Source organism: Mus caroli, chromosome 19 (assembly GCF_900094665.2).
Source record: "Mus caroli chromosome 19, CAROLI_EIJ_v1.1, whole genome shotgun sequence".
NCBI classification, from domain to species: Eukaryota; Metazoa; Chordata; class Mammalia; order Rodentia; family Muridae; genus Mus; species Mus caroli.
Window position 1 is genome coordinate 18487275 of NC_034588.1, and position 12648 is coordinate 18499922.

The 12648-nt window shown below is 40.6% G+C and overlaps 1 protein-coding gene across 1 annotated transcript; it reads left to right on the forward strand.

Annotated features, from left to right (window-relative positions):
- The first annotated feature begins 1491 nt into the window (after window positions 1-1491).
- Zfand5 (zinc finger AN1-type containing 5) lies at window positions 1492-11298 on the forward strand. The gene is made up of 6 exons (XM_029472563.1): window positions 1492-1973; window positions 5652-5811; window positions 6193-6304; window positions 6876-6979; window positions 8911-9036; window positions 9702-11298. The coding sequence occupies exons 2-6, from the start codon at window positions 5661-5663 to the stop codon at window positions 9848-9850; spliced, it is 642 nt and encodes a 213-aa protein (XP_029328423.1). The 5' UTR covers window positions 1492-1973; window positions 5652-5660; the 3' UTR covers window positions 9851-11298.
- Window positions 11299-12648: the final 1350 nt, after the last annotated feature.

The following is a 12648-nucleotide window of genomic DNA, read 5'->3' on the forward strand; positions in this document are numbered from 1 at the left end:
CCTGGTCTACAAAATGAGTTCCAGGACAGCCAGGGCTATACAAAGAAACCCTGTCTCGGGGGAAAAAAAAAAAGGCTTTGTTGTTTAAATTGGACAAGATAAATTAATAAATTATAAAGTTCTTCTTTTTAAAATGGAAGAATAAAAAGAGACAGACAATAAGGTATGCTCTATTTAAAAAAAAATCTCTGAAGTTATTTTTATCCTCATAAGAATGGTTTCCATTAGTCTCTAGCGCTTCAGGCAAGAGCATCCTTCATCATGACCCTGACAAATGGACAGGGAGGGCATTTTTCTCAGTAAACTGCTGTGATAAATAAGGAGACCCTAAATGAAAAATAGATGACACTGAAATGGCTGGTAAATGGTAGCAGTTACTTTTATTATTTACTAGTTTACAGAAATAAATCCCAAAGATCCTAGGACGAACGACCCAAACTAAGTCTGAAATACATTACTTGACCATAGCCATATAACCCCGAAATAGGTTTTTAAAATGTATTATGTACCGGTTAGTCCACTTGCTGTGCAGGGAGCTGTTAGATTTGGAGCATCAGGGCAGCACCCCTCCCCCACACTACTCCCACAATATCGCAAAGACAAAATCTAGAAATAAGGTTCGTGTGTCCCAGTCAAGGCCAACCCTAGGGTTCCTAGGAGAAAGGCCTAGGGTTTTTAAATATCCGAAATGAAGGACCCTAAGTGCATAAATGCCGTTAAGGTAGCCCTTCAAGGCCTACGGTTCTTTAATACCAGAAGTGAAGGACCCTAAGTGCATATTTGTAGCTAAGGTAGTAGCCCTTATGGATTTCGGCAGAGACATTTTGTGCCCAGAAGCCACGGAGAGACCAGCAGAAAGCTTCTTCTGTTCGTGCTCTGGGCAGGTACCCAGCACCTTGCCCTTGCCTGGGGTCCGGCTTGTTTGTCCCTCTTGCTCCATCTCATCAGGCTTGTCCCGGTTCTCCGTGCTTCACTGGAATAGTACATTTCCAGGGGTTTCTATAGGCTGGCCTAACAGTTCAGAACGGCGGCGCGGGACTGGGGCTGGTGGGCGGTCCTAGCTCAGAGCCAGCAGCGCACCGCGACCTTGGGCGGTGGCAGGCGGAGCTGCGGCGACACCCGGAACCCTGCCAGCCTCCTCCGGGCCGCGCCTTCCCGTCCCACGGGGAGGGGACCGCGGCGGAGCTGGGGACGAAGCGTGAGAAATTGGGCTGGAGAGGGAGGCTGAGGGCGGACAATAGGGTTAAAAATAGAAGCGCTGCCTCCGTGGACCCGCCGCAGCAGCTCCACCCAGGGCCCCGCGGGCCGGAGGGTGACTGGGCGACGGTGACCGCAGCCTCCGGACTCGCCCCGCCCCCAAGCGCGGCCCCGCCCCCGGGTAGTGCCTGTAGGTCAGGGGCGGGGCCTCGTCCCGCGACGTCATCGCGCCGCGGGCGTGCCGACCGGGTTTTCGCTGACGCACAGGCCCCGCCCCCGCCGCCCTTTCCCTCAGATCCCGAGCGCCGGTCTGAGCCAGAGCGTCAGTCGTCGGGATCGCGGAGCGGTGTGCATCTGGTCGGGCGTCCGCTCGCTGCCCGGAGTCGCGCAGCGTCCCTGGCGAACGCGGAAGCCCGAAGAGCAACGTCCTCGGGCCCCGTCGGCGCTCAGGCCTCTCCGCGCGCCTCCTCACTCGGCCGGGACGTCGCTGTGGAGGCGTGAGGCGCCGGCGGCCGGGCGCCTGGAGCGGCGCTAGCCCCGCGGCCTGCGGTTCTTCTCCTCCCCCGCCGCCCTCCCACCCGAGCTGCGGCGGGGCTCGGCCGCCTCGGCGCTTCTGCACGAACAAAGGAGGCCTCCGCGGCGCCAGCGCAGCTCCGCCTGCGCTCCGCTCCGCTCCGGCCCGCGGCGGCCGCTAGCCAGCCCTTCCCGGAGGCCTCAGCCCGGCCCACCGCCCGGCGTCGCGCGCCAGCTCGCTAGTGCATCCGGGCCCCCGCAGGGTAAGTGGCGCGAGCCGGGACGGCGCGGGGGCGGGAGCACGCCCGATCGGCGAGCACAAAGACGGGCCCGGCCGGGCCAACGGGCTGGACGGGACAATACCCGGGGTGCCGGGTGCCGGCCGGCCGGCCGACCGACAGGACAGACAATGGCTGAGGCGGCTACTGCCGCGCCCGGCTCCCTGCACAGCCGAGTTGTTCCGGCGAGCGACCGTCGAGTGCATGACTCAGTGGTTTTTGGAGCAGGCCCTACCGGGCTTCCCGGAGCGCGGCCTGCGCTGCGAGGGGGGTGGGGGGCCTCTGGGTCCCGAACTCGGTCGAAATCGCTGGAACCGGGACTCGCGGCTCTTCTCCCGGAGGGTTTTTAGTTTTTTCCAATGCGGTTAAGCTTCTCCCTCAAAATCCTTTTCATGGAAGCAAGTCGAGCGCCTCTCCCTTTGTTTCTTTCCTACGTGAACATTTGTGAAGTTGACATTTTGCTTGCTTTCCGTGCACTCCGTGTAGTTGTATTCTGAGGGAAGGTATTATAAGTTATCTTGTCGATTGGAGCTGCCTAAGAATATTACCTGAGATAATTAGAAGAAAATAATATATAGGTCAGAGCCTCCTTTCTTAAAATCGGTATTTAGTAATCAAGGGAATAGTAAGATAGAAATTAATTTTATCTTCTCATTTTGATTTTTTAGGTGAGATTTCATTATTTAACTGCTGAAAATATTTCACTTTTACATTTCAAGTTTGTTTTTGAAGTGTCTCGCCCCAAATGAGGGATTTCTTTTAGTTCTAAATTGTTTTGTGGCTGGAACCGGTATTAAGTATGGAAAGAAGCTCTTAAAAAAACAAACTTATTTGACTGTTTGGCAGAGGTGTCTGAAGCCTGGAGACTAAGGACTTGCACAAGGTCAGGCTTAGTAGCACATTAGAGTTTAGAATTCCGGTCTGACCTCGAGGTTAGGGAGTGATCTTGCCATTTTGAACCGTGGTATGCACCTGAAACAGCTATCCCATACTTTAAAAGAAAACTTCATTCATTTCAGATTTTGAGTTGGAAAATCATTTTTAGTCCAGTGAGGTTTGTTTTAAGCTATGAGCTAAGAAAGGAAAAGCGTGAACTTAAACAAAACAAACAGAACATTCTAGCTATTCGGGGAAGGGATTATGGATGACAAAGTTTTTAACAACTTGTTTTGTGTGCCGCCCCCCACCCCCGCCCCAGCCCCAATGTAAGGGCAATACAGTATATCTAAAGTAACAAAAACCCTATAGTTGTCATTAAACGTAAAGAGTATTTGTGCTTCCATTCTTTCTCCTACTTATTGTGCCTACTTACTCTCCCCTTGCCCCACTTTTAATAATCACATTTTACTTTATGATTTATTCTGCTTGGGTATTGTGGATTGAAGGTGAGGCTGTTCTCTGATCCTGCATTAGAAAAACTTGGAGGCATTAATTGCATTTTGTTATGTGAGATCTGTGAATGCTGCATCGTTAGTTCTTGGGGTTGTGTAGGAGTTGGCAGGCTCTGAGATATAAATAGAAGCTGATTTCAGAGGCCCCTGTTGACTAGGCTTTATGTGAGAGCCTCCATCCAGCTCAGCTTGTCACATTGCAGCCTTGTGACAGGCTGAAGCGCCCTCCCATGTGATCTAAGCTTCAGAGGAGTATTAAAGCAAGCTGTGCACATGTGATGGCATTTAAAATCTGACTTACTAGAAGGGTGAAAAACTATTGTCTTAGTTCTTGGTATTTCTGTGTCTCTGCCTAAGATTTGAGTTGTTTTCTTAAGATCCTTATCTATGTGGGAGGAGGCCTTGGGTGGGATATTCTTCATTACCATAAGAAAAGTGCTTTCTTATTAATAACTAAGGAGAGTTGATGTGATCTGTTTGTTGGTCTCTGGCGGGTGTCCTTGGAAGTAGTCTAGTAAGTGAGATCAGCATAGTTTCTCCTGCAGGCTGATGAAAGCCCAACTTTTTGCATAGGGTAAAGATCAGTACACTGCCTGGTGAAAATGAAGATACATAATTTATTATTTGAATCATTTTTTCGGTGCTTATGTTACACTCAGCATTTTAAAACCTCAGCTAAAAGTGTTTATTAAACTGCACAAGTAATCTTGAAATATTTACACTGTCCTGCTCTGAAATGAGTCAGCTAAATTCCACTCACTATTTAAAGAGACAGTGTCAACTAAATTACTACTATTGTTCTAAACTGTGGCTTTTAATCACTGCATACAAGCTTGATTTGCTCAAAATAAGGTGCCCTTGTGCTGGGGAGGGAGGAAAGGTTGCTGTCCTTTAACTATTCAAGACCGGCTACTCACTGTCAGGATTCTGTCCTGGTCAAATTGATTATTTCCCTTCCTTCATTTTTTAATTTTGGTAAAGAGTTAATTAGGTGTTTCATACTGTGTAATATTTGGGGAAAATGGGTGACCACAATTTCCTTTTAACCAAATACTGTTATATTTTTTACAAAATTTTTCAAAGATAAATTTTCCTAATGTGTATTTTTCTCTTATACAGTGGGAAACTTAGTAAATTTAGCTCATTTTTATGCTAATGTAAACAACTTTGGAAAAGTCAAGGTATAGTTGCTATTTTAAGTTTTCTGGTAGCCTAACATTAAAATTAATAATGACTAAAAATTGTTTTTATATTACTTTACTACATTAAGTTTTGGCTTAGAAAAATTGGGGGCTTTGACAGAAAAAAAAGTACTTTTAAAAGTTAATAGACACTGGAAAAATTTGGGGCTGATAATTTTCAAGTTTCTAGATGAGGTTACAGGTGGAAGTATTACTTGATGGGGCCCAACCAAGTATGTCTTTTAAGAAAGGTTCTGGGTGTAGTCTTTAAAAAGTTGTAGGTGGGCCATAAAGATGGCTCAGCTATAAGAGTGCTTGATTTTTGTAAGAAGGACATAGGTTTAGTTTCCAGCACTCACTCACTTGATTGCTCACAAAGCTGTTAACTGGAGCTCCCTCCAGTTGCTGGGAGTTGAGCACCAGGGATATATGTGCACATACATACATACATACATAAAAGGCAGATATTTACACTATAAAATTATCTTTACTTAATCCTAGCACTTGGGAGACAGGCAGGTGGATTTCTGAGTTTGAGGCCAGCCTGGTCTACAAAGTGAGTTCCAGGACAACCACCAGGCTACACAGAGAAACCCTGTCTAAAAAAAAAAAAAGTTGTAGGGCTAAAACCAGAGTATTCAGCCACCTTGAACTAATAAATATCAAAAGGTGATTAGCTGGATTATTGTTGGGTTTTTTTTCTCCCTATTTTATGTTTAGCCCATTGAAGTAACCACTATTTGAATGGTTAGCCTGTAGAACTAGAACAGAAAGTAAAAAATGACAGGTTTCTAAAATTGATTCAGACAACCTGGATAACTGGCAAGCTGACATTCTCAGAAACTAAAATTAAATAGTAGCAAGATAAAATCAATCATACACTTTAGTGTTTAATGGTATAATTTCTTTTTGGTCCTCACAGTTCATTAACTCTCACTGTTTTAAAGTCAATAAGATATCTGCTTAATTAACACAATTTTGGTTTTTGTTAGTAACAGATTTGGTGTTTAGAAATAGTAAAGATATAGTGGTGATGGTATTTAAATTTATTTTTGTGACATGCTAATTTCTGAAATTCTTTTTGTTTATAGAAGAAAAATATGGCTCAGGAGACTAACCAGACCCCAGGGCCCATGCTGTGTAGTACAGGATGTGGCTTTTATGGGAATCCTAGGACAAATGGAATGTGCTCTGTTTGCTACAAAGAACATCTTCAGAGACAGCAGAATAGTGGCAGAATGAGCCCAATGGGTAAGTTGTTTCCAAGAAAAAACACTTGAACTGGTGGAGAGAAAAATCTAAGAATCAAGAGAAAACTCAAGGAGAGAATGCCTGACTGACAAGAACTTAACTAAGACAACAGCCCAAGTGCTTGGCGTGACTACTTCAGGAACAAATGACTGTTCTGCAGACTTCTTATAACATTCTTAGTTTTCTTTTTTGAAGTTTTGTTTTATACATGTGTTCTTTGGGATGTGACTTTTTTTTGTCTGAATGTCAAGTATAGGATTGCAGTGCAGTGAAGGTGCTTAGATCGCTAAATTAAATGCAAGTATTAATGCTTACTAAATCTTTACTAAGTGGGGTTTTTTAGTGCTCATTTGTTTCTTACAGAGTTCTCTTTTTAAATAGGGACAGCTAGTGGTTCCAACAGTCCTACCTCAGATTCTGCATCTGTACAGAGAGCAGATGCTAGTTTAAACAACTGTGAAGGTGCTGCTGGCAGCACATCTGAAAAATCAAGGTAAGAGTGAACGTTTCTGAGTTTCTCTAAGAGAAAATCAAGCTGTCTTTGCTATACACATAATAATCAAGGTGGTTGTATCAGGTGGCCTTGGCTTTGTCTACTTTGAGTACTGAAGGATTCCATCATCTATGGATCATTGAGTAAAGGTGTATATCACTACATACTCCATAAACCCTGCAAGGCCACTGTTAAAAATGTTGTGTTCTCATTTCTTTGAAATTGAGGGTTAGGGATTGAAAGAGTAAGACTTGCAGTGCCTCACAAAGTGTGTTTCAACACAGCTGCTCCTTTTGTCCTTAAATTATAGGCACAGTTAAAACACTTTCTAGATATACAGTGTGATACTATACAAATATGCAGCCATGAGTTGAAGAGCCATTTATCAAATTACTTTCTTTATTCTTACTCATTTATGCTGAGCAACCAATATCTTTCCAAATTTAAGTTAATCTGGTGCCATTTGATCATGTTGGAAATAACACATAATTTAAAGTTGAATTGACAACTTATCTCAAAAAATAGTACCCTTAACATCTTTAAAAATAATTGTTTGCTTGAACTCAAATAGAAATGTGCCTGTGGCTGCCTTGCCTGTAACTCAACAAATGACAGAAATGAGCATTTCAAGAGAGGACAAAATAACTACCCCGAAAACAGAGGTGTCAGAGCCAGGTATGCTTTTTAAGTTTAATACTAGTTCAGTTCTGAATTTTTTGCACTATGAGAAAGAATTGAGTTGGTGATGGGATTCTCTCCTTTCCATTGAAGGACCACAGGGAGAGCTATAAAGTATAGGCCAAGCAAATAAATAATATCAAAAATATAAATTAGTATTTTCACCCTGTTCTGCTCATCCCTTCATTACCCTCACTCTTAAAAACAAATCAAGTAGTCTGGAAACTGTGGAAAGAACTTAATGACTTTAAAATTCAAGACCATAGGGAGTTTTATAGTAACTTTAGTCTCAGCCCTGTCAGTGTTGTGGTAAAGAGAAAGAGCATACTGAATGCTGAGAGTTGTAAGAGTGTGGGACCCTTATTACCTGTGCTGTGAAACTTTAAAGGTATGGAAGGGTTTTTTTTTTGTTGTTGTTGTTTTCAGTGAGCAATAGCTTTGGAGCTATTTTTATAGCACAACCAGAGGTTCCCTAATGTTACAAGAAGACTGAATTGTTCTTTGTTCACATGACTTACTCAAATCAGTTTTGTTTTGTTTTTGGTAGAGAAGAGACAGTGAAGTGGAAAATCATTGTGGGGGAAAAATGTTGGGGGTATTTTAGTCTGTCTTGAAAACTTAATGATATGCCAGTTTTCTCCCTTACTGTATCAGTTTCATCAAGTCAGATTATTTGGTCGTAAAATGGAAGGTGAATCTGTATTTAAAATGAGTTCTACTTTGGAAAAACTGACCAAATTTTGTTTTACACATATACACAAATTACTTGGAAGTAGATCAGCTAATAATCTGATTTTTGTTACTTGATATAAATCTGTGATTTCCTATTTGTCTTCCTCTTATTTTTCTATCCTCTCCTTCCTTTGTATGTCCGAGGAGCTTATGAATGTTTTAGGTGTGGGCAAAGAAATGGCTAACGTACAACATTCTCAAGTACTCTCATACATTAAGGAAAATTGTGTTAATGTATCATAGTAGCTTGAGAAAGTAGGTGGAATATTTTCCTTGGTCTGCCACAAGGCTCTTGATCCCATTTATGTATTGCTAATTGAGAAGGTGACATTAACGCAATCTGCTTGTCCTAGAAATTTGATGATACTGAGAGCATTGAAATTGGCATATTATTTAGGCAATGGTTTTAGGATTGTATGTGCCTAAATGTGCTATTCTTAGTGTTTGGATTAATCTTAAGGATTTACAGTTTACAGTTAGGTTTAATATAAGTACTCACAGTTAAGTTTATACGTAAATACAGTTAGGTTTTATACAAGTATAAGCTTTTTTTTTTTTTTTTTTTTTTTTTTTTTTTTATTAATTTTTTTTTTTTTTTTTTTTTTTTTGGTCTTCTGGAGAACTAGTAGGATGAGGCTTTAATATAGCAGTCTGCAGTTTTTCATTGTGACCACAAATCCTATTAGAAATTGCCAAAAGGATTTTTTTAAAGTTGCATGGTGGTGGCTTTTTATATGTCTCTTTCTTAGTCAAAGTGAAAAAGTAAGTTAGGTCTTCAAAAAAATTCCTGTTCTGAAGCCCAGTTTGGTGGTGATCTGTAATCCTAGCACACTTATGTATTAGGCAGAATGGTAGCCTCCAGTTCAAGGACAGCCTGGCCTAGACAAGACTATGTGTCAAAATAATAGAAACAAATCCTTTCTGTCTGAAAATTCTTCAGTAGTTTAAAATGAATACTTCACAAACATATCCATTATGTTTGATAGTATTTGTTTAAACTTTTAGAAAGTGGCTGGCTGCTTGTTTGAAGGGATTTCTTAATGATTGTTTGCTAGAAGTATAGACTAGTATATTATTTGTCAGAAAATACATTTAAGAGAGGTTAGCTGTTTCTCTTAAATATTACTACTCTTTTAACTTTAATTATCAGCTGGTGATTTCCAGACAAATTTCTAATTTATAACTTTATCTTTCAGTTGTCACTCAGCCCAGTCCATCAGTTTCTCAGCCCAGTTCTTCTCAAAGTGAAGAAAAAGCTCCTGAGTTGCCCAAACCAAAGAAGAACAGATGTTTTATGTGTAGAAAGAAAGTTGGCCTTACAGGTATTAACACAATTCATATCTTAAAAGAGTCATTACAAAAGGAACTATTTGGCTTTACACATTAAAAAAACAATATTCTAAAATTTCCAGAAAGGATTGGCTAATGGGTTAAGAAGTTAGATTTAATTTCCATCCACTTTAACTGTTGGCCTAGTTACATAATTATCATTAACACCCACCACCACCCCACACAACCCAGGCCTTCTGAATTATTTTTCTTACTTGGACTCTCCCTTTTGATGCCTTCCTTTGATACGGAGTGAATAGGTAGCTGAGCTAGCAGCAGTGAACACCTACTTGGAACCAGGAATGAAATGGTCTAGGTGTTTACACAGAAGTTTGTGGTTGGTTAGGTAGTTTTCACTTGAGATGCTCCTGTGTGGTGTGATAAGGCTGCATGTTGAATTCAAGTCATCCACAATTCGAGGCCAGCCTGGTCTGCAGAGTGAGTTCCAGGACAGCCAGAGCTATACAGAAAAACCTGTCTCAAAAAACAAAAACAAAAACAAAAAAAAAAGAATTCTATCCTATTGTCAGGAACTGTTTTTCATAAAGTATTGAAAGTCAGTTTCTTTTCTATACAGTGACTTGACTGCTTTCCCCTTCCCAACACCCCCCAACCCTAATTACTACAAGTTGCCAAGTAATTCCTTTTGTCTGTGCAGGGTTTGACTGCCGATGTGGAAATTTGTTTTGTGGACTTCACCGTTACTCTGACAAGCACAACTGTCCATATGATTACAAAGCAGAAGCTGCAGCAAAAATCAGAAAAGAAAATCCAGTTGTTGTGGCTGAAAAAATCCAGAGAATATAAAATTACTACATGTGAAGAGACTGAAACTTTGTTTTTATTTTAATATATCGTAGGAAAACATTAAAGAGCAGATGCATGGCCATTTTCCTTTGATGTTCTCCAGAGTTTTGCTTTATACTTGTCTGTCATATAATTGATCTTTTAGGATGTTTGGGTGTTTGTTACAGGCAGATTGGATAGATACAGCCCTACAAATGTATATGCCCTCCCCTCAGTAAAATTGGACAAAAATATGCACAACAAATTGAAATACACATAAACTAGGAACAAAATTTAGTTCCATGTGCCAAACTAAATGAATGAAATCTCTGCATGTTTGCAGCATATCTGCCTTTTGGGAATGTAATCAAGGTATAATCTTTGGCTAGTGTTATGTGCCTGTACTTTAAAAAAAAAAAAATGGTACACCAGAAAAGGACTGGCAGTCTACTACCATAGTCAAACTTCACCTTAATTTCGACATGACTTTTGGAAGCAGGAAGAAAGCTACAAAACTGGTATTTGGTACCATGTGTAAGCCTGGTTAAATTGGTCTTCTAAAAGCTGTCAATTAGGACATTCTGCTAAGGTAACATCACAACTGGTTCTAAGTAAAACCATCAAGTCAACAACAGGGTGCCTGAGATAATCTTTAAAGCTTATTGTGCTGGCCTGCACCAGAAGATATCTGCATTCTCATTACTAAAATTGTGCACAGAACTGCACTAGGATTTGTTTACAAGAAGAAATTAAACTCTGTTTGGTTTTCACATATAGCAGCTCTGTTAAATAACATGCATCTGAATTTTAAGTTGCAAAGGTATCTGAACAGTTAATTTTTCATGTGCATCTTTTGTTGAATGTTTTGGTTCAAGAAAGAATGTTTAAAGCTTTTTAAAGACTTCAGTTCTTAATGTAACTGTACCCTTCTGCATGGAAAATCATAACCAACACGGCTGCAGTAGACTTCTTTAGTGGTATCCAGCACCACTGGCAGAGGGCTGCTTTATCATATTGTACTTGGGTGTAGGACTCTAGTGTTCTTGGGTGTATTGCATGGGCTGCATTATCTACAGCATTGTACAATAACAACTAGAAAAGGCAGTATACTTCACTGATGCTTGTCTGGTAATATCACTTCTGTGTTATAATGGAAGGTTTTTTGTGATGTATGAAACTTGTGTTTTTTATATATAAATGAGTATAGTTAGATTAGTGCTGTGGTAATGCCTGTTTTCATCTGTAAATAGTTAAGTATGTACACAAGGCACTACTTCTGATTTTTGCAGTGTTCAGTCCTAGTTTTTCTTTATTAAAACATTGAGTTTTACTTCAATTTTATGTACCTTAGTTCTAAGTTAGATTTGCAGATGTGTACAGATAGTTCATATTTATGTATTGCACATAATCATGCTATTCAGCATTGATGCTATATTGTATTATGTAAATAATAAAAGCAGTGTACAGAGGGAAACTTCTTGTTTATTGGGTTTTTAAGTCTTAGACACCTAAATAGGGAAAATAGGAAAGTTTTCATATTCAAATTTATTTCATATAGCTTTGTATTGCAGTTGTTTTGCATGATCATTCTTGTTCAGTCATGTGAATACCATGAGCTGGTCATGAATCTTAAGTGTGGCATATGATAGGCAAATTTTGAAGAGTGAGGTAGGCACCATTAATATGAAGTGGTCCTAAAATTTGAAAAAGGAATGAAATTTAAATAATGCTTTACCCCGCTCCTATGTTGTGTTTGTCTGGTTAAATAATCCTGAATGAGAATGTAGGTAGTTTTGTTTGTTTTAAACAGCAAACAGTTACTTTATTCTGTAGGGTTTTGGATCTAATGTAGAGAGGAGAAAACCTAATTCAATGCAGGTATTCTGCTTAGATAAGAAATATTATTAAATGCTCCAGACCAGCTAAAAGAATAGAACCATTGCTTTTCAGAGATGACTTTAGAGCAGAAAAAATGGGACTCGTATCCATCCACTCTTGAATACTATTAGATGAAGTATAAATGTTTTACAAAATCCATGTATTGAACAGTAGTAACCCCCCTCAGTCTCTGGGGTATTGCATTGGTTGAGTTGAAAATGAGGCGTTTTAAAGAAAAACTTGTTTGTTTTAAAATGGCTACTGTCCACAGGTGTCAACAAATGCTTGATGCTTTACTGTTTGTTTGTTGGACTGAACCAAAAGTCTCATGCATGCTAAAGGAAGTGCTCTTTTGAGTGCTGTGTGGGGGAAACTCTTGCTCTCTCCTCAGTGTGTGAACACTTCAGTATACAATAGTGATTATACAATCATATTTTGGGGCAGAGAGTGATGTTGGGGTCCTAACCCTAGTTCACAGTGCAGCCTAAGTTACTCTGTTCCTTGTGATCCTGCCTTAGCTTCCAGAGTCCTAAAGTTCTAGGAATGAGCTCTTAACTATACAAACACACACACAGGATTTGGGTTTACATAATTTGTCAGGAACATTCACCAGGGAGAATAATTTCAGTGTGTAAGGCACCAGGGAAGATTTGAGTTCTTCCTAGACTCTTGGACTTAGAAAGTGTGTCTCATTCCAGACTGAGTTAGCTGCTATGCACATTGAAATTAAGTGTTAGGTAAATAGGCAGATCTTTGCATGTAATCTAGTGGGTCTCACCTGGAAATCTGGAGCTTCTAACCCAGTGAATGGTTAGCAAAACTAGGCTGGTTTTGTTTTTGTGGTGCTAAGAATCCTAAACCACACTGCCCTGCTTTCAGGTAGCACCTAATTTAGGAATATCAAGAAAACACTTAAAATGGTTCTGCCACCATACTACTAG

Bases quoted from the DNA above. Each gene is read 5' to 3' on its own strand.
- Zfand5 (XM_029472563.1), top strand. From the start codon at position 5,661: ATGGCTCAGGAGACTAACCAGACCCCAGGGCCCATGCTGTGTAGTACA. The intron at 5,812-6,192 runs GTAAGTTGTTTC...CTTTTTAAATAG, and splicing joins TGGCAGAATGAGCCCAATGG to GGACAGCTAGTGGTTCCAAC. The intron at 6,305-6,875 runs GTAAGAGTGAAC...GAACTCAAATAG, and splicing joins AGCACATCTGAAAAATCAAG to AAATGTGCCTGTGGCTGCCT.